We start from the raw sequence: 21,299 nt of genomic DNA on the forward strand, positions 1-21,299 counted from the left end.
CTCATAAAATGTGGCTTTTCAATATATATTTTGACAACAGTGTTATCATAAACCTTTTTAAGCATTTCTGCTGATATTCATTGCTACAAAATGTACTTTGACTATCAGACCATTAGGACACTTTAGCTTGTCTGTAAGTGCCTAAATGCTGCTCTCTATGGATTGAAGTGTGGTATTACAACATGGTCAGGGTTTTTGTTTGTCTTTCCCTGTTCCTTTCTTTCTTTTCTCTTTTCTTTTTTTCCTCTCTCTCAGAATATGTAATTTTATTGATACTTTGCATCTGTTTTGTCTGATATGTGCCTTGCTTAATACTTGTTTATTCACATTTATCAGTGCCATCGTAGATGTATATTCTGTTTAATATGTTCAAAAATAAATAAATAAAATGTTTCCAGGAGCTGCTCCTTCATGCTGTTATTCTCCACCATTACATGAGCAAAAAGTCTGAAATGATGACTAGATAGGGTGTAACACAAAATGTAATTTCTTAATTAATCAATAATTCACATGAAGGAATATTTAGGTGCAGTCCAAAGGCTTTAGAGAACAGGTCCACACATTCTTAAAATAAAGGTGCTTTAAAAGCAATGCCATAGAAGAACCATTTTTGGTTCCACAAAAAACATTCAGTCAAAGGTTCTTTAAAGAACCATCCTTTTTATAATCTAAAGAACATTCTTTCTCCACAAAGAACCTTTTGTGAAACAGAAAGGTTCTTCAAATGTTAAAGGTTCTTTATGGAGCCATTTAGACAAAAAAGGTTCTTCTATGCCATCGTGAAGCACCTTTATTTTTAAGACTGTATGCCATAGTATGATTATGACTTCACAGGTGTAGAAATAATAAACAAATCATACAAAACTTTCCCCAATAAAGTACATTCTATTTATCTTAATGCAGTTGGGTCACTGTTTTGTAGAAAACGAGTTGCGATCATGCAGCCTCACCTTCCTATTCTTGGTATAGCCTATGTTTGTGTAATGACTTCTAACTTTAATATATCTGTCAAAAATTGACCGAAACCTGTTGCAACTAGTCTGTCCTTTATTTTATTGACATTTAGAATAAAATATGCGTTTCTCTGAAAATGTACAAACTGGTTTAGTTTGTATTTTTTTACTTGAAAATCATTCACCCGTAGATGGGGCTGTTGCTCTCATCTTTCCCTTGAATAATTAAACGCCAGCTGTCATTTCCATAATAATGAATTTGGTGGGGGAGAACAGGGTTCATTTGTTATATCATTCAAAGCCCCACCCAGATTCTTTTCTTTATAATATACATGGCTAAAAAACAACAACATACACAAACAAACAAAACAAAACTGTAGAGCAGAAGAGAACATAGATAGAAACATTACATAAGCATGAGAAAGTTTTTTCATTATCAAGTTATGAAGTACTCTTTCTAAATATATGAAATGTGCTAGAAAATGTTCAGTAGGGTAGAGTGGGGGAGAACGCCCCCCTTATGGACTGTGTAATTTTTTTTCTGTGAAACAAAAGATAAATGTGTTCAGAAAAGTTGTCATAGTTTTAGTGACAATGACATCAGTTATAAACAAAGTATGGAAAATGTCCAGAGTTTTCATGTTATTAGATTTTTAACAAAAATTAAATTTGTACCAAGGGGGTACCAAGTTTTAGCTTAAAATTAAAAAGAATATAATCAATAATTATGAATTACAAAATTATAATAGCTTTTTTTAAACATTTTGTTAGCTAACTGATGTTAACTTGAGGTTTTTAAATATAAAATTCAAATATGTTTATTCATCCAACTAGTTAGAATTCATTTGATGGAAAAACAAAGGATTTGATGTTCAGAGCAGAATAACAACAGCATTTCACTCCACTGACTGTGTTTGAGAAAACAATTAAGTCATTCTGAAAATATAATTATATTTTTATTAAATAACCCATACTCCCTATCTACAGGCCCTACTGTTCTTATATCATATGTAACTGTGATGTTCTACAAAACAACAAGCTTTAAAACACTTTTTTTCTTAATGCTGAAAATGAGATCATTTATGTGAAATCCGTTTTCTCTCTGGTATATTGCCAGTGTAAGCTTCATTTTGAAAACTTCTACATCAATCTTGTCAACATAGTCCATATTAACAATAAAAATGTATCTTGATTTCATCTTGTGGTTATTTTGGGAAAAACAGTAGGGGGGGCGTTTACCCCCACTCTACCCTACTGTTTCATGCACTGCTTGCAGCATCCTGCATATTACCTTTATGTTTTTTTTCTTACAATATGAATAGTTATTAAATGTTTTTTAAATCTGATGATTAATTATTTACATCTAATATAATGGTTTGTGGTTAAATTATTTATTATTTATTTTTTATATATTTTGCCAATAAACATCCATAAATGCAATATAGATCCTATACCAATGTCTGGAAGTCTTGTCTACAGACAACAGCAGCTTATGTCTTTCAGTATCTGATTACAGCCTTGAGATTCTAGACAACATGTTTGGATTGAAAACATTTAGCACAAAGACAAAAAGCCACGTGTTTAAACATCACAAGATCAACTTGCAACCATATTCCCTGGGGACCACGTGGACCGAGCTGACTGAAGAGCTTGGAAACTTGTCCCTAAATGGAACCCTGCTGAAAAAAAACAGCTAAAACCAGCCTAGGCTGGTTGGCTGGTCTTAGCTGCTTTAAGCTGGAAGTTTTAGCTGGTCTCCCAGCCTGGCTGATCAGGCTGGTTTTAGCTGGTCGTTCCAGCTGGTCTCCCAGCCTGGCCAGCCAAGGAAGTGCCAAAACCCCACTAAAACCAGCCTGCTGACCAGCTAAATCCAGATAACCAGCCTACCCTGGTGAAAAAAACAGCATATGCTGGTAGGTATGTTTTGATGCTGGTTTAAGATGGTCCTTTGCTGGTTTATGCTGGTCATGTTGCTGGTCAAGGACCAGCATAAACCAGCAAAGGACCATCTTAAACCAGCAAAAGACCAGCATAAACCAGCAAAGGACCAGCTTAAACCAGCATCAAAACATACCTACCAGCATATGCTGTTTTTTTCACCAGGGTTGGCTGGTTTTAGCTTTTTTTTTTTTTTTCCAGCAGGGAAACCACAACCAAGAGAAAAAGAGAAGAAGGTGATAGATGCATGTGAGATGGCAGAGGCCCATCCATCTTTATTCCAGCTAACAAAAAACTCTATGTCAGAGTAGTCCCTGTTAATTCAACATATATCAGCAAATGAAAATCATTAGTCAATAACAGGCCTACAATGGGCCTATTTACATTTCGATAAATAGTAGAATACGATAATCGTAAAGACACAAATTAAAGTAAACAGTAATTTTCCCTGGTGAAAAAAACCAGCATATGCTGGTAGGTATGTTTTGATGCTGGAATGCTGGTTAGGTAGGTTTTGATGCTGGTTTAAGCTGGTCCTTAGCTGGTTTATGCTGGTCCTTTGCTGGTTCATGCTGGTCCTTGACCAGCAACATGACCAGCTTAAACCAGCTAAGGACCAGCATTCCAGCATCAAAACATACCTACCAGTATATGCTGGTTTTTTCACCAGGGTTGTATCTTGCACATAAATAAATAAATGAAGGGCTGCCTACTTTTGCGTTCAACTTTGGAGTGAGAATTTCCACATTTCCATTTTTTTTTTTTTACTACATTGCCTACATTGCTCAGCGCTACGAAAACACATTGTAAATAGAATCGTTTGGTGATGTTCAGGGCGCAAATACAAATACGTACTGGAGCCTTTATGAAATCTGTTTTGCCACTAACATTTTATTAAAGTTTTAACTTAAGGTGCTTTTGACTGCGAGAGAAAATGGATGTGTGGCGTGAGAGATGGCAGCACTGTAAAAAATCTTATCTAGGCGTCTCTTATTTGGAAAAACAAATGAGTAGGCTACATTCTCACTTCGCCAACTTTTTTTTTTGGTTGAATGCTCTTGTATCAACTAGCCAGCCTGTTTATAATACAGTAATCGCAGCGACCCTTGATGCAGACAGTGTGAGTGGATCGCCGAATGAGTCGATGTTGCTGTACACGCCTGTCATCCAGGGAGGGAAGTAACCTTATCAAATGCGTATTGTGGCATTTTAGCGCGTTATCCGCGACAGGGTCGCTGTCGTTCTAGACTCACCATGGTGTTCGAGTCTTTAGTCAGTGATCTCTTGAACAGATTCATAGGAGATTATGTGGAAAACCTGGACAAGTCGCAGTTAAAGATTGGCATATGGGGAGGTAAGCGTTTAATCTTCAAAACAGCCCGTCAACGTTCAAAGAAACGATTGTTTCTGTTGTCTTTTGCAAAACGTCCTGTATCGATATGCGGTGCAAGCTAGATGTAAATTTAATGCGGTGTCCAATAATGTCTCTTCTGCTAGATTGGTTTCTGTTCTGTAAGACTGGCAGTCTGTCAAGTTGCTTGCGCCAAGGAGTAAACGCTCATCATTTATACTGTTTACTTTCATTATTTTTAGGGTTTCCGCCTTTTATTGTGTAAAAGGACTTCAGATGCCCTTCAGAAGCCTCTTACTATCCGCTTAACGTTACATTTATATTTTATGAGACAGTTGTCCTATAGATAAGACACAGAAAATGGTTCTCAGCAATTAAGCTGAGCAGATGAATGTACACTCAGTTTTGCAAACACTGCTGTTTGTTCTGTTCTGTTGTATTTTTGCAAGTAAACCTCAAGGTGAAATGAACCACACCTTTATAGATAATATTAATAATAAAAAGTTTAATGATGTAATGATGTACAAGGGCTGTACACTTGCTCTTCAGAGTGTTGCATCGTTGGAGCCATAAGGAACAGATTAAGAATGTAATGGATACAGTTACATTCCAAATACCTGTTTAGAAAAACGTTTTGCGCTGTATGACTACAGATTTATCTCGATTGCCCCTATGACCCATATCTCCCCTACGAACTCCATTATAGAATTTAAGTATGTGAACAATTTTACACTGTGTAAACAGTCTATTGGTGGGGTTATACACAATCACCTGTCATGTCCCTGTGCTTAAACATTCTCTTTGTGGTAGACATATGTGTTTGTAGCTTTGAAAGGAGTGATTTATCAAATTGCTGTTTCTGCAGTGTTGTTAGTCACTTTACAGGATGTGTCAAGGCTGGAACAACTCCAACTAGATTCTTTCAGATAAATTCCAAGGATAGTTTGAAGCAGCATTCGTTAGAATCATATGTTGGCATGAAAACAAAAAAAATCACCTCATGTTTTTTCCAAATACATATCATAGATCCTACTGATCTAGAAGCAAGTTTCTTTTTTTTTTTTTTTTTTTTTTTTTTTTTTAATAATTTTTTATTTATTTTTTTAATCAAAATGTCACAACATGCCATTTTCAATGGATCTTCCAGTGGAAATTGCAGACTTTTCTTTAGTGATGCATGCAGGACTTCTCCAAACATGCTTAAACCCCACCCCTGCCAGCTTACATTCGATTTGTTTACATTACATTTGTTTTTGAGTCCACATCTCAAAATTCAACCAATAGCTGATGTGTAGAACCAAGTTACACTTGGATTTACGCCACAGTACAGAATTAAAGATCTGTCACCACTTTCATTTCATTGGAAAAATAGTGAGCTGTTGTTTAAATTGAGAGGAGAAGAACAAACTGTTTTAGTATATTGAACAGTCAGCTTTTAAAGGTGTGACAGACTCCACAGGGGTTTAGACAATACTTGGCCGGATCAGCATGGGCGCCCTGTTATTTTGTCAGCTTGCTGTTTGATATGTTAACATCTTTTTTATCCCAGCATCCGATAGGCTGCTCCGGTTGACATTTATTTCTTTTCTGCGAGGCCAATCCAATTATCAGCAGTATGGCCAATCGTATCTGGATTCAATTGTTTATGTATTTTCTATCTTTGACACTTTCAGAGTTTCAGATGTTTGTATGAATGCCTTTGAGAGATAGACCGCATAATACATGTACAGTCTGCAATATACATTATGTGGCAAGCATGATATAAAATGTACAACACGGTCATTTTTATTCTTTTCTTTTTTAGGAAATGTGGTGTTGGAAAATCTGAGGGTGAAAGAAAATGCTTTGGTAAGTATATATTGAACAATATTAAGTTTAATTACATTTTATCTATAGATATGATGTCAGGATGTCATGCCCTAAAATGTAGAATACAGTAAAAAAGAAATCAAAAAACACACATTAAAGAGCTATATTTATCTTGATAAGAGAGACTGTGTGTCTGTGTAAGTAACACTGTGGTTTGTGGTAGACTATAAAGCATCTGCTGAATTTAGAGTGTGCCAACACAATGAGTTTTGCTGATGCTACCCAATGAAGTCATAACAACTAGTAGTTTTACTATGTGAATGTGTACTAAATAAGATTTTTAATATTGTATTATTGAAATCTGCGTTTCAAACCTATTTCACCTATTTGTTTTTGTTTTTTAGAGTGAGTTTGATGTTCCTTTTAAAGTAAAGGCTGGTCAGATTGGTGAGTATCCAACTTTCACTTTATCAGGCAAATTATGCTCCAGGGAGCTGTATTGAAAAGTGTGAAATGTGTAGTTTTTTAATATTCAGGCTTGTGTGTTGATAACCTGTAACCAAGGAGACTGAAATAGAAAAAAGTTTCAGTGTTCAATTTGATGAATTGCACTTCCTGTTTTGTGCTGCTTTAGACAGATTATGCTGACTGATTAAGCTTTGCAGTAACAGTCAAATCAAAGTGATTTTATTTCACTACCTGATGTTTGTTTGGAGAGATCACACCCCAAATATAATAAAGACAGCAGAGTAGTAGTAAAGCTTGTTGTAATATAAATTTCAAAATAGTAAAATGAAGTCTGTGTTCTTAGTTTTTCCTCAGTAGATTTGAGATTTGAATTGAAGCATTTTTAACAAATACTTCTATTCATGAATAATCACGTAGGAGCTGGAAGTTAAAAATATCATAAGATTAGGTAGGGTGTGGAAGCAATATGACACTGCTGTGAAACTTTTTATGCCTCCTCGACTTTTTAAAATGCTTCGTAAGAATAATTTATTAAGGTAAAGTTGTCATCTGCTGTTTCTTTAATTCTTTAATACACAGCACAGATGTCTTGCCAATAAGAGGGAACTTGTTGAAAACGGGTCATGTTATCACATGATCCAGTCAGATGACTTTAAACATCTGCTGGACTGTGTGCCAAGATGTCAAGCAGTAAAAAGTAATTGGTTAACAAGAATGACATGCTAGTCTGAGTAACTGTTAAATTCCCTCCATATCTTTTACATTTGACAAAATCTTCATTCAAAAAAGATCTACTTTTAAAACATCTACTACACTACAACTTATTTCGCAACCCAGTGCTGGGTAAATATTGGACAGAACACATGCTGGGTTATTTTGACCCAGTTGGTTGGGTTAAATGTTTATACCAAACATGCTGGGTTGTTTTATGTAAGTCAACTGTTGTTTAAGAATTATTAAATTGTACTGTTGGGTGATATGCTCAATTTTCATAGCGTCCTATCGTCAGCCTGTGAGATCGCCGATAGATGATATTATCATGCTAATTTATTTAATTAATTCACCTACTTGGTTTCATTGCCGGCAAATGAACCAACACCAGCATAAGGCTAAAAGCAGTCTAATGTTTTCAATATGACTTAATTTGTGTTTAACATGATAACAATTTAATAGAAACATTGTAAGTTACTAATGCTAACATTTCCTTAGTTATTCAAAAAAACAGCTACAGAAAAGGAATTTACATTATCAAAGAACATGTATTCATCACTGTATGATGAATACATTGTTACCCCTTATTTACACTGCACACGTCTGTGGCGAGAAGAGGGGCCGTTCCCCAAAACAAGTTACTGTGCCCCACTTTTCCATCCTCTCCCCTACTTGCTGAAGAGGATCAATTCTAAAAGTGAAAGTCAAACCAGAAATACAGCGCGCATAAGAAAGTGATTGCACACTTTCACGAGCGTCAGCAACTGCACGCAATCACAGATTGCATGCTTCCCACCTGAAACATCCCCTCCCGCTCACCGTGACCTGTGCCTGTGTTTATACCAGCCACCGCACGGCAAGGTTTTGAAGAGCCCCAAAAGTGGTTCTCTGCACTGCATCGCTAAAGTTAGGCGCCTAATCTGTTTTTGACGGATTATAATAATAATCGTTGTGCTATCGTCAAAGGCATCAGCAACAGGCGATATCTCTGACTATCGATGATACACAATACTGTCGTATATCGGCACAACCCTATTATATTGCTGGCTTAAAATGGCTGGAAATTAAAAATCAAACACAGAATTATTAAGGCACCCATAGACAAAAAAGACATTGTATTTATTTGGATGAATACAGCATAGTTTACAATATTACATACAATTAAACCTGTTTAACAAGCATTTTAGAAATAAAAAATGGAACATATAAAAGTAGCATTTTAATTTAAGTGCATTGAACCATTCTCTGTAATCAGTTTCAATCAATAGTGCTAATTCTCATGCCGGTGTGTCGCCGAAATCTGAGCTGGTGATGAGTTTCTTTTGTGATTGACAACTTTCCTATACATAAACAGTACTTTCACAGAGATTAGGGAATATATTTTAACGTCAAATTAAATTTAATTCAGTATAAAAAAAAGTTTATGTTATGCAAGGCAAAAGATGTTTCCATCATGCGAAAAACAAACGAACACAGCTGACTGATGCAGCTGACTGATGTCTCCTCCTGGTATGTTAACGTTGCGTAAAATAATAGAAATTACAGGACAATAATAACTTTATAAATGAAATAAAATGTATACAACCCTTTGTTTTGCTGAAAAAGTGCACAGTGGTATGGAGAACCACTCTCTCCCGTAGAGGACACAAAAAGCCCACGCTCTGACTGTAACGCAACAGCTGGGTTGTTTTGTCAGAAACAGGCTCAACCCAGCAGCTGGGTAGAAAAAATATATCAGCAGTTTAGTTACAAAAAAACTACCCTGCACCTGGGTAAAAAATATTGAGAATAACCAAATAAAATGACCCAAAAAAAGGTTAACCCAGGATTTGGGTTAAACAGAAATAACCCAGCGTTTTTTAGAGTGCAGAAAAGTTACCCAGCACCTGGGTAAAAATATTAAAAACAACCCAACAAAATGACCCAGCAGGCTGAACCCAGCATTTGGGTTAAAAAATAACCCAGCATTTTTTAGAGAGTAGGTGTCTTTTGATCAAGCATGTATAACAAGCAAAACACTTGTTATATGTGCTTGATCAAATGACATCTAGCCATAAATTCTCAAATAAATCTTGATCTGTAATGCAACAAATTTCATTTTTCATATTTTTTTAAAATGATTGATTCCTTTCCACGGTTTTCAAGTTTTTTACGTCTGCTCTCATTTTTGGACAAAATGATTTTTCCAAGAAGACTAACAAGTCATTTTAAACAAGTCTGGCTCTGTTTCTGCCTAATAACCATGATTGTATTGTACTTTACTAATGTGTATCTTACTTTTAACTGAGATGCACAGAATAACATCCACAGGATCTACATTCATGTAATTCAAGTGCTTTTATTATTCATATAGTCACACTGAATTGAAAATGTCTGCTCTTAAGGTAAACTGACTCTGAAGATCCCTTGGAAAAACCTGTACAATGAAGCTGTGGTGGCTACATTAGATGGATTATACCTTCTGGTGGTTCCTGGTGCAAGTGAGTGCTTACCGTTTTTTTTTGTTTTTGTTTTACTTATAATGTTTCCATGTTTTCTAGTGTTGTTTAAATTGTTTATAAATCTAGTCTAGAGCACCATGCTATTTATTTCATGGTATTGCAGTAATTTGTCTGCAAAATGCTTTCATTTCTTGCTATAACATCTCTCAGGATAACTGCATGATTTATTTATGACCTAGATGGATTCCTGCCTCTTAACTCAGGGGTGTGTAAGGTCTTGCATTATGCAATGTTTCACTAAAGAACAAAAATGCAATTATTGGTCACAAAATATAATATAATTATAATAAATAATATATTACAGTTTTGATAATTTGTCCTAAATAATGCTTTTATTAATTGCTGTGATAAAAAGTACAGATCCCCGAAGAGTCCTGATAATAATTTGGATGTTATGCGTTGACAATAAACAATCTCCTAAAAAAAATAGTAACAAATGCATCATTTATTATGTTAGACTCATTTGAAAGCTATGAGGATGTTATTTTCTGCCTAGTTTAGCAGCAGTTACAAATATATTGAATAACTGAATTTCTTTGATACAGTCTATATCTTCTGTGTCACCTGGGCTGCTATGACTGACGTTGTCTTTTACATGTTGCAGCTGAGTCTAAGTTATTGTCCTCACCTTACAATGGTAAGCCAGGTTTAGAAGGTGCGTAGCAGGGTGGTGGCTTGGGACCTGGACCGTTAAGCCGCTCTCGTGTGTATCTGAATCTTTGATTACTATGGCAAACTTATATGATTTTAATGTTTAATCATGCAAATACAAGTGTTTATTTGCAGAGCCGTTGATGGCATGTGTTGACAGTGTATCAATCAAGAGTTTTGGGAGTGTTTGTTCAAATTTGGTATTGATCTTGGTAATGTTTTTCTTTCTGGATCTGCTTTATCTTGTTGACTGATCAGTTCTGTGTAATGCATGTTCTGTAAGTAAAATGATTTAACTTTTTTTAAAGCATGAAAGTCTGCTACTTTCTGTCTGTCTTTTTGAATGAAGACAGTCAGCTTCTACATGCCAATCAAAAATTGTTGCTGTTTGTTTTTTAAAGATATGCACAAGCTTTTCACTTTGAGAACATATGTGTCCATATGGTCTAAACAGTACTACTGAAAGATGTGCTGTAAATTTTGATTGCCTCAGAATGACAAAACACCCAGTTTTGCCAATGCCCTGTAAATTCACTATTATTATCTATACCTTAGTAAAAAATATAAATATTAAAATGTATTTAAAATATATTTATTTCATGTTAAGTATACTACAAATACATATCATGTACTTAAAAATACCCTGCAATTGTACTTTTAGTATAAAAAACTGGTATATTTAAAGTCTGCTAAATTGGAACAACTAATTTTGTACTTAATGCCCTTTAATTGTGCGGAAGTGGTGCTGAAGTCCAACTAAAGGCATACTTAAGTCATCATCATCATCATCATGATCAGTAGTGACATTAAAACATATTTTAGTCTTTATGTTAAGAAATTTGCATTGTGCACAAGTAGTACTCCAAATAAGATTTAATTATATTTTTTATATCAGTAAGTCTCGAGTGATATGTCAGTAAATATGTTAGACTTGAACTATACTTAAATGCATTTTGAATCTATTACTTTTTTACTAGGGTAGTACAGTAAATATGTACATAATCTTTAAATAATTCTATTTTGACTTAACCTAAGTGTGTCTTTACACTTTTTTTTAAATATTTATTATTATGTGTCTTGTTGTTGTGTTTACACTACCAGTCAAAAGTTTCTGAACAGTAAGATTTTTAATGTTTTTAAAATAATCATCTTCTGCTCACTAAGCCTGCATTTAGTTGACCCCAAATAATGACCCCAGTAATATTGTGAAATATTTTCCCTATTTAAAATAACTGCTTTCTATTTTAAACAGTAAAAATAATTCAACATTTGACTGTACTCTGGATTAAATAAATGCAGGCTTGGTGACTGGTAGTGTATATATATATGTATACTGAAAGCTTCAATACCAAGAAAAACTCCTTGTGTGTGCAAGCACACTTGCCAGTAAAGCTCTTTCTGATTCTGATAAATAGACTGTATTTCTAATGGATTGAATTGCCCCAGGAGCTCCAAAGTCCCTTTATTCTTGACCATTTTTTTTTTGTTTGGTCTGCTGCATAATTGTCTCTTTTATTACTCTAGTGAGGATAGATAAACAGTGGCAGCAAGTACAATAGCAGGCATTGTGATTTTTTTTTTTTTTTTTTTTTTTTTTTTTTTCTCACCTGGATTGGTTTGAACCGGTCCTTCCTGATAGAGCTTCACCAATGGATTCAAAACAGAGGACAAACCTACAATGGAAATCTTAAGTCTGCTTGAATGAGCAGCATTGGACCTTAGCTACATATAAGCCACAGTGCAATGCGTGGGAGATGGTCATTGTAAATTACTTTTATGTTATTACATGGTTGACTGAGCTTCCAGTGTGTGAATGTTTGGTTTTCCACTGTACGTGTGTGCGTTTGACAAAAACAAAGTTAGGTGGCAGTAGTGAAAACGGATTAGTAATAAATGAAAGACGTCCGAGGTGTTCATGATATAAATGGTATCTGTAATGTTTATTTGCCTCTAACTGTGTGTGTATTGTGTGTTTAAAGCGATTAAGTATGATCCAGCTAAAGAAGAGCGTTACCTGCAGGAGGCCAAACAGAAGGAGCTGCAGCGCATTGAGGAAACCCTGCAGCTGGTTGCACGCAGAGGTGAGAAACCCATTGTTTGTTTGTATCCGCAAGACGGAATGATCACTTGACCTTGCACATAGTCAATTATTGCATTAAAATTTGTCAGTTCTCTTCTTATGCTCTATGTACCATATAACTTAATAACAGATGATCATCATTTCATTTATTCCCATCCATTCATGCCATAATCATGCCATGTTTCAGCTTCATTCATCATTCATTCCTCCATTTATCTGCATTGGATCCGTTTGTAGCATTAACTTAAAAGAATAGAAATATAATATGGCAAACATTTAAGAACTTTCTCTTTAACAGGGCATGTGGAGTGAGTTGCTGTGTGCATGTAACAATATTAAAGCTGTGTGGAAAAACAAAAACAAAGAAACTTTGTTTCAGACCACACAAATTCTCTTGTAGTTTTCCAGGGACTGTCTAACCAGCAGCCTTGAGGTCCATATTATTAGAGGCACTTCTTCCTCCTAATTGAAACTACATTTTTACATATTTACATATTTACAGCAGATTCCAAAATAAATATGTAGCCATCTTTTATACTGAACATTATATTGTTATGGTGTTAAAATAAAACAGTACTTTTGCAGTATACCGTACAAATGTTTGGGGTCTTGTTTTTTTTTTTTTTTTGGAAAGAAAGTAATACTTTTATTCAGCAAAGGATGCATTGATCAAAAGTGACAGTAAAGACATTTGTAAAAAAAAAAAAAGGCTTTCAAAAAATGCAGTTTTTTAAACTTTCAATTCTTCGAAAAACTAAAAAAAGTGTCTCGATTTCCACAAAAATAATAATAATAAAAAAAATCAGTTTTCAGCATAACAATAATTTTGTTTCTTAAACATCAAATCAGCATAATAGTATAATTTAGGATCGTGTGACTCTGAAGACTAGAGTAATGGCTATATTTTTTAAAATATATTAAAATAGAAAACAGTTACTCTAAATTGTAATATTTCACAATAATATGGTTTTAATATTTTTTTAAATAGATTTATTATATCGCTTATTTATCTGTCAGTGGCCACAGAATAAAAGTAATGGTAACACTTTACTTAAAGCCTTTATAAAAATAGTTTTAATGCATTAATTATGCCTTGTAATGCACCTTATAATGCATTGTACAATCTCACAAATAATTGCAACCACAGTTAATGTATTATAACGTTTATTAATTCATTGTTATATTATGCATTTTAAATTCGGGTAATAATTATTTACAACGAGATATAATGTATTATTGCACATTATGAATAATTGTAATGCATTATACCCTTTAATAACCATTTATAAGCCATTATACATGAAGGCTAGTAAAGTATTACCAAAGTAATTTAAAAATATCAGTTTAAATACTCGCATCCCTACATTAATTCCCATGTTTATTCATGTATCAACCCAGCCATCCATCCATCCATCCATCCATCCATACGTTCAGATCTCTGTCCCTAACAGCTGTGTGTGTTTGCTTTGTGCTGCATCTGATGGACGGCAGGCTCTCAGGCTGGAGAGTTTGTGTTTAATCTGGAGAGTTATGTGTATAAGAATCCACCACGGGGTATGTACAGACCCATTCCTATAGAAGGCTAGTCATACTCCCGTCTCAAAGAGACTTTTTCTTTTTTTCGAGTGTGTATTGAGGGTGTATGGACATTTTTTTTCCTCACTACTTAGTGTGCTTTGGAGTAGTTTCATGTTTATTTAATTGCGTGTGTTTATTGCTGCGCCATGGTTCTTTTCTACCTCACCAACTTTTCTCTCTCTCCCAATGCTGCGCTCTGTAAGACAAAGGACGTAAGCTTAAAAAGCGTAAAAAACCCTTTAGGAGATCTAAAAAGTATGAGCATAAAGCAGGTGGGTGGCCTGTTGGGCGACTGTGATCGACTGTGATCGTGGCAAATATGAGCAAATATTTTCAATAGCTTTATTCTGCTTGTTGGACTAAATGTGTTTGCATACGTTTTAGATTGTTTAAGGCATTAGAATAACAAATGGCATAGAGTTGTGATAAACCCTTTGTGTCTACTGAATTATTTTTCATTTCAGAGAAGCCACAGGAAGAAAAGAAGGACACATTTGCTGAGAAACTGGCTACTCAAGTTATCAAAAACCTCCAGGTTAAAATCACCAGCATTCACATCAGATATGAGGATGATGTAAGTGTTTCCTCTTCATGCATTTCCGCTCTTCAGTGATGTGTGTTTTTTGAATGTATACCTTGCATATTAAAGGAGAAGTCCACTTCCAGAACAAAAATTTACAGATAATGTACTCACCCCCTTGTCATCCAAGATGTTCATGTCTTTCTTTCTTCAGTTGTAAAGAAATCGTTTTTTTTGAGGGAAACATTTCAGTATTTTTCTCCATATAATGGACTGATGTGGTGCCCCGATTTTGAACTTCCAAAATGCAGTTTAAATACAGCTTTAAACAATCCCAAATGCGGTTGTAAACGATCCTACCCGAGGAAGAAGGGTCTTATCTAACGAAATGATCAGTTATTTATTTTTTAATCTCAAACTCTCAAACACTTGTCTTGCTCTGCCTGAACTCTGTGTATTTTGACATTAAAAAGTATATAAATTGTATTATTTTTATGATAATAACCGATCGTTTAGCTAAATAAGACCCTTCTTCCTCGACTGGGATCGTTTACAACCGCATTTGGGATCATTTGAAGCCGCATTTAAACTGCATTTTGGAAGTTCAAACTCGGGGCACCATAGAAGTCCACTATATGGAGAAGAATCCAGAAATGTTTTCTTAAAAAAACATAATTTCTTTACGACTGAAGGAAGAAAGACGTGAACATCTTGGATGACAAGGGGGTGAGTACATTATCTGTAAATTTTTGTTATGAAAGTAGACTTCTCCTTTAATGAAGATTTTCATTTTCCATCTGTGCTTCAGGTGTCAGATCCTAAAAGACCTCTTGCTATGGGCATGACTCTTTCAGAACTCAGTCTACAGGTGCTCTCTCAAAACACATTCATATAAATGTCACACATGAAAGCTCATTTGCAATTACTATTTATATGAAATGAGCAGTTCTTATTTGCACACTGTGGTCTTTCAGTATGTCCTCGGTTTTTCTCTCTTATAGACAGCAGATGAAAACTGGAAGACTTGCATTCTGAATGAAGCAGCTAAGATTATCTACAAGGTAAACCACCAGAATATACTGTGTGTCTTATTTTCTCACAGTACAACTGTGGTTGTGTGTCTAATGTGTGTGTCTGTATGTATCCTCTACATAAGCTGGGCCGCCTCGAGTGTTTTTGTGCCTATTGGAACGTGAACAGCCCAATCTTCTACAGAGGCTCCTGGGAGGAGATAGTGGTAATGTGCCTTTTATCTTTAACAGCCAAGCTATCATCATTTACTCACCCTCATGTTGTTTCAAACTAGTAAGACGTTTGTTCATCTTCGACACAAATGAAGTGATTTTTAATGAAAGATTTCTGTGCCTCTGTTGGAGGTCCATTACACCCAAAAATTTAATGCTGCGTAAAGACATTGTAAAAGTAATCATGGGAATTGAGTGGTTTAATACAAGTCTTCTGAAGAGACACAATTGCTTTATATGATTAACAGATTTATTCACATATAAACATTCATTAACGCTATATATACTGTACATTAACGCATATAAGAGCACATCAAATATGGTAAACGGAAGCTCACCTACACTTGCTTGATGCGCAAAAATCAATGGCTGCATTTACACTGGCACAAAAAAATCAGATTTTTTGCTCACATCTGACACTGTTTGAAATTTGTTGCACATGCATAAACACAAAAATCCTCACAAGTTCTGATTTTTTTTTTTTTTAGCATCTGATCTGGTCTACTTCCAAATTTGAATTTAGATTTTAATTCTATGCCTATCCGGTATCTAGACATCCGACCTACATCTAAACAAACATGTCCGATTCCCCTGTAGACCTTCCAATGCGAGGATGACACAGTTGCCCATAAAGATAGCGTTTTAATAGGTAAGAAATTGCACATTCAGGAGCTGGTTTTCAATCCCTGCCACTGTGAATTTTATAAATACAACAGCTTCGCTGCTAAAAGCTACATTATGTTTTTCAGCAATGAGGTGAACTCGCTCATGCGTTTTCTCGCTCTCTCTCTCTCATTAAAGGATTAGTTCATTTCCAGAACAAAAATTTACAGATAATTTACTCATCCCCTTGTCATTCAAGATGTTCATGTCTTTCTTTCTTCAGTTGTAAAGAAATTGTTTTTTGAGGAAAACATTCAGGATTTTCTCCATCTAATGGACTTCTATGGTGCCCCCAAATTTGAACTCCCAAAATGTAGTTTAAATGCAGATTCAAAGGGCTCTTAACGATCCCAGCCGTTGTTCTTGTTTGTCACTCAAGCATATTTGAGTTTCCACAAGAATCAATGAGGTTCCATATTTCCATGTTTTACTATATTTGATGTGCTCAGTGAATGTGTGCTGATCAATGTTTATATGTGAAGCAAAAATATCCCAGTTTTCATTAAAAATATCTTCATTTGTGTTTCGAAGATGAATTAAAATCTTATGAGTTTGGAACAACATGAGGGTGATTAAATGATGACAGAATTTTCATTTTTGGATGAAGCTTTAATTTAGAATTTGTGCAAGAAGGAAGCATAAATTGCATTTTTCATCCTGTTATGCCCCAAAGACGCAAGGAAACAACCCACCTGCTTCTGTTTGTGTGTGAACGTGTACAGACAAAGTGTGGGAAGATGTGAAGGTGCTCGCAGACAACCAGTACAAGGTGTTCTTTAGTCAATGAAGCTGTATTGAAAAAAAGCTTGCAGTTTAAACTGGTTAGCAGTTACACTGCAAGTACTGAGGTGCTAGAAAGAAACATAATGAAATAAATAGTAAAGAATGATGATGATAAGAGTTGTGCTAATGTTTATAGCTTTATAGTTATAACTATTGATTTATGACCATATCAGGAACTGATATAGGTCATTGGTAAGTGCTACACTGAAAGTCTTTGATCTTGTTGACGTAAATTCAGCAGCTGAAAGCTGTGACGGTTAATCTATCAGTTGGTCTGAAGACTCTTAAGCTGGAGTCATCTGGGTAAAACATATCTCTGACTTATCAAGGCTTGTGACATCCAAGTAAGTCAGTAATGGTTGAGTTTGCTTGGCTCCTAGCACTTTTTATCTTTTAATCTCTCTCTCACATTTTTAATCTCTCTATATATCTGTTAATCTTTCTTAGTCTCTTAAAGTAGCAAAAGAGCTTGCTCTCAGTGGTTTTTGCAGTTTGCTGATTTTGTTTAGTTTGCTAAGCAAAATAATATATATAGAAACCGAGTCTGTGGTTTGTGATGCGCATCCCTGTGTGGTCTTACAGTCTGTGTGGGGGATTTTATACTTACTGGTCAAGAGGATGTAGTCACTTTTGTAAGAGGCCTAAGTACACACTGAAATAATATTGTGTTGCACAAAGATTAGATCTTTGCTGTCTACCTCATTATGTGAGGATGTTTTTTTAGTGACATATAAAAAAGATTTTTTGGCCCCTACAACATGCATACATCCATGTTGTGTATGCAGTGAGATAACATAGATAACAAAAATCTGGAATGCTTTTTTATTTGAACCTGGAAATAGATTCAGCAGATTTCTTAGTTTATTTCATCAAATTAATTTTGTCAGTAGCACAGTATCTCTTTGAAGTTCATTGGAATCATGCTAGATAATATTAGCATCACATCACATTAAAATAACTGGGAACTCACTGAGAAAGTAAAATTTGGAAATAAAGTTTTCAGTTCAACTTTTTGTTTTGCAATGAAAAAAAAAGAAAATGAGAAAGATAAGAAGACTCTCTAAGCTTTGGACCTTACCGAATGTATTTACATTTTAATATATTGCAAAATATATCTCAAAATAACTAAGTTTTTTGTGTTTGCAGGACAAGCTAAAAGCAGGAATCAGCACAAAAAATGAGGAACTGCAAGGCTATCAGTACAGTATGTATTATCCATCATCCACAGAAAGATTATGGCTATATTTATTATTGTCTGGCCTGGAGCATTTTAGTATAGCTTTGTTACTGTGTTTTGGTGTCGTGCCCATCTGAAGAGATGCTGAAAGATTAGACATAAAAAGAACAACATGGATGTTGAAAGCCTTAGAAGAAGTAAATATTAAATTGTAAATAGTAAAAAGTAATAATGATGTATGATCTTTGGCTGTTGTAAACTCTGTTGTTTTTTCATAATTTTGATGGGTGTGTGTTTGTGTACCTGCAACAGCTTCATTTTCATGTGCTATTTAAACAGGCTATGTGATCTCAAATGGTACACATGACACACCTTCTTATAGCAAACAAACTCCTGTAATCACAATGTGTACTATTTCTACTACTCCCATATTTACATATAATAGTGAAACCACAATTGTCAGTACAAGTGTTCATTCAGTTGCATTTAACGTGCAAATGAATGCACTGAGCTTAGATATAAGAAGTGATTTTGATGGTTAAAGAATTTATGACCAACTCAGAGTTAGCATTATAAATCATGGCACCCATCATGACAACTCTTTTTTTTTTTTTTTTTTTTTTTCTCACACAGTTTTCAAACCCATATTTGCCTCTGCAAGGATGTGCATCAACCCTAATGCTGAAGTTGAGCTGAAAACACCCAAAGCAAAACTACACCTTGAGGTTCAGAACATCGCAATTGAGATGACCAAGCCTCAGGTATAACAATATGGGTACCATCATGTGTTTTAAGCATTGTTAAGCATAAACTACCATTCAAAAGTTTGGGGTTAGTAAGATTTTTGGACATTTCTAGTACCTGTCTATGGTGGATCTGCTGGAGTCTGTAGACTGCATGGTGAAGAACAGCCCGTATAGAAAGTTTAGGCCTGATGTTCCAGTCCAAAGTAACGCCAGGCAATGGTAAGTGCATTATGTCTTCATATAGTAAGATAATGTTTCATATGGTAATTGTTTGGATGTTGGTGTTTCTAACATGGCTCCATTGATTGCTCAGGTGGAAATACAGCATCAACAGTATACTGGAAGTGCATATCAGGCGCTTTAACCAGATGTGGAACTGGAACAACATCAAGAAGCACAGGAACACACTGAAGGCCTACAAAGCTGCATACAAATTCAAACTCACACAGGGTAAAGTCAGAGAAGACACAGAAAAGCAGATCCAGGTATTAACTATAGATGAATAGCTTATCCAGATAACATCATTGCATTTAAATACATCGGGCTATCAGGTATCACAACAAAGAAACCAAATGCTAAAAAATTCTAAAATTCATAAAAATGAATATGCTGATTGGTTCTACATTCATCTATTGTGTTTTCTTCAGGAGCTGGAGAAGGTTCTGGATGTGTTCAACATTGTATTGGCCAGACAACAGGTTCAGATGGAGGTATGATGAAAACGCCCTAGAAAAGTGGGGTTTTGGACAATATTGGCATGACTCCTTTTTAATTTGTGATAATTTTGCACTGATAAGGAACAACACAAAACATATTTTATTACATAAACAGTTTATACATAGAATTTATTTTTTTTCGATTCATCAGAATATCCTCCATTATCAGCTATTACAGCTCTGCATAATCTGGGCCTAAATTCATTGTATTTTAAACTTAATTGGCAATCAATTGTTGAAGCTATTAAGGTGTGCTGACCCAAAAATCTTTTAAAAACCTGGGCCAAGTTTAAACCAGTAACCAGGCATCACAGCTGGCAAAGGGGCATGTCTGACTTTGACATGTATATATTGCCATTATTATGTAATCAAAATGAAAATTATTATTGCTGGTCTTCAGTGATAATGTCAACTTACTTTAATGTATTTGCACCAAAAAATGATAAGGATTTATGCTGATATCGTCCAAAACCACACTTTGCCAGGGGTGTTTTTAAACTTTTGGAGGGCAGTGTATCAAACCAGAAACTTACTGGTGTTTCTCTTTGTTTTATATTTTTAATTCAGTCTAGTAATTTCACTTTCTCTCACCACAGGTGATTCGGTCAGGACAGAAGCTGGTTGCAAAAAAGGCTGCCACTCAGAAACAGAGTGGAGGAGGCTTCTTCAGCAGCTTTTTTGGCAAGAAAGAAGGGAAAAAGAAAGAGGAAGAGGAGGATAAAGAGCCTGAGAGTCAGTGTTTTATCTCTAATATATGCTAGACTATGAGTAAAAGCATTTTAATGTACGTCAATGTTTACGTACATGTACTCTGTGTGTTAACAGGTATTGATTCCATCATGACTCCTGAAGAGAAAACGAAACTCTACACAGCCATTGGCTACAGCGGGAGCTCTCATAACCTTGCCTTACCAAAACATGTTAGTGGAAAATATACTGCTACATGAAATTAATGACTACAGAATTTCGATAATGTGACCGCACCTTAACAAAACAGTTTTACATTGACAAAACTTATATAAAATACAGTAGAAAGAAATTAAGTTTTTGAGGAAAACATTCCAGGATTTTTCTCCATATAGTGGACTTCAGTGGTGGCCAATGGTTTGAAGGTCCAAATTGCAGTTTCAATGCAGCTTCAAAGGGCTCTACGTGATCCCAACTGAGGAAGAAGGGTCTCATCTAGCGAAACAATTGATAATTTTCTTACAAAAATGAAAATTAATATACTTTTTAACCAAAAGTGCTCATCTTGCACCAGCTCTGTGATGTGCATCTTCATTTGCACATTTGCTTTGTAAACACTGGGTCGGTACTTCCGCCTACATCACACGTGATTACATAATGTGTGAAGTTGGGCTGGTGCAAGACAAGCATTTGTGGTTAAAAAGTACATACATTTTTTATTAT

General features: G+C 35.1%; 1 protein-coding gene across 1 annotated transcript in view; it reads left to right on the forward strand.

Annotated features, from left to right (window-relative positions):
• Positions 1-4,020: 4,020 nt before the first annotated feature.
• vps13c (vacuolar protein sorting 13 homolog C) overlaps positions 4,021-21,299 on the forward strand; it is a gene marked incomplete at its 3' end in the record, with an annotated part of 47,685 nt that continues 30,406 nt past the window's right edge. The window contains exons 1-18 of the mRNA XM_051114073.1: positions 4,021-4,245; positions 6,047-6,090; positions 6,456-6,498; positions 9,615-9,710; positions 12,362-12,463; positions 13,954-14,016; positions 14,244-14,312; positions 14,505-14,614; positions 15,369-15,428; positions 15,562-15,621; positions 15,717-15,797; positions 18,397-18,454; positions 19,061-19,188; positions 19,286-19,392; positions 19,487-19,658; positions 19,821-19,883; positions 20,486-20,621; positions 20,715-20,809. Of these exons, the coding sequence (XP_050970030.1) occupies positions 4,146-4,245; positions 6,047-6,090; positions 6,456-6,498; positions 9,615-9,710; positions 12,362-12,463; positions 13,954-14,016; positions 14,244-14,312; positions 14,505-14,614; positions 15,369-15,428; positions 15,562-15,621; positions 15,717-15,797; positions 18,397-18,454; positions 19,061-19,188; positions 19,286-19,392; positions 19,487-19,658; positions 19,821-19,883; positions 20,486-20,621; positions 20,715-20,809 (1,587 nt within the window). The remainder of the gene's footprint in view (positions 4,246-6,046; positions 6,091-6,455; positions 6,499-9,614; positions 9,711-12,361; positions 12,464-13,953; positions 14,017-14,243; positions 14,313-14,504; positions 14,615-15,368; positions 15,429-15,561; positions 15,622-15,716; positions 15,798-18,396; positions 18,455-19,060; positions 19,189-19,285; positions 19,393-19,486; positions 19,659-19,820; positions 19,884-20,485; positions 20,622-20,714; positions 20,810-21,299) is intronic.

The sequence above is a fragment of the Labeo rohita genome, chromosome 7 (assembly GCF_022985175.1).
Source record: "Labeo rohita strain BAU-BD-2019 chromosome 7, IGBB_LRoh.1.0, whole genome shotgun sequence".
Taxonomy (NCBI): Eukaryota; Metazoa; Chordata; class Actinopteri; order Cypriniformes; family Cyprinidae; genus Labeo; species Labeo rohita.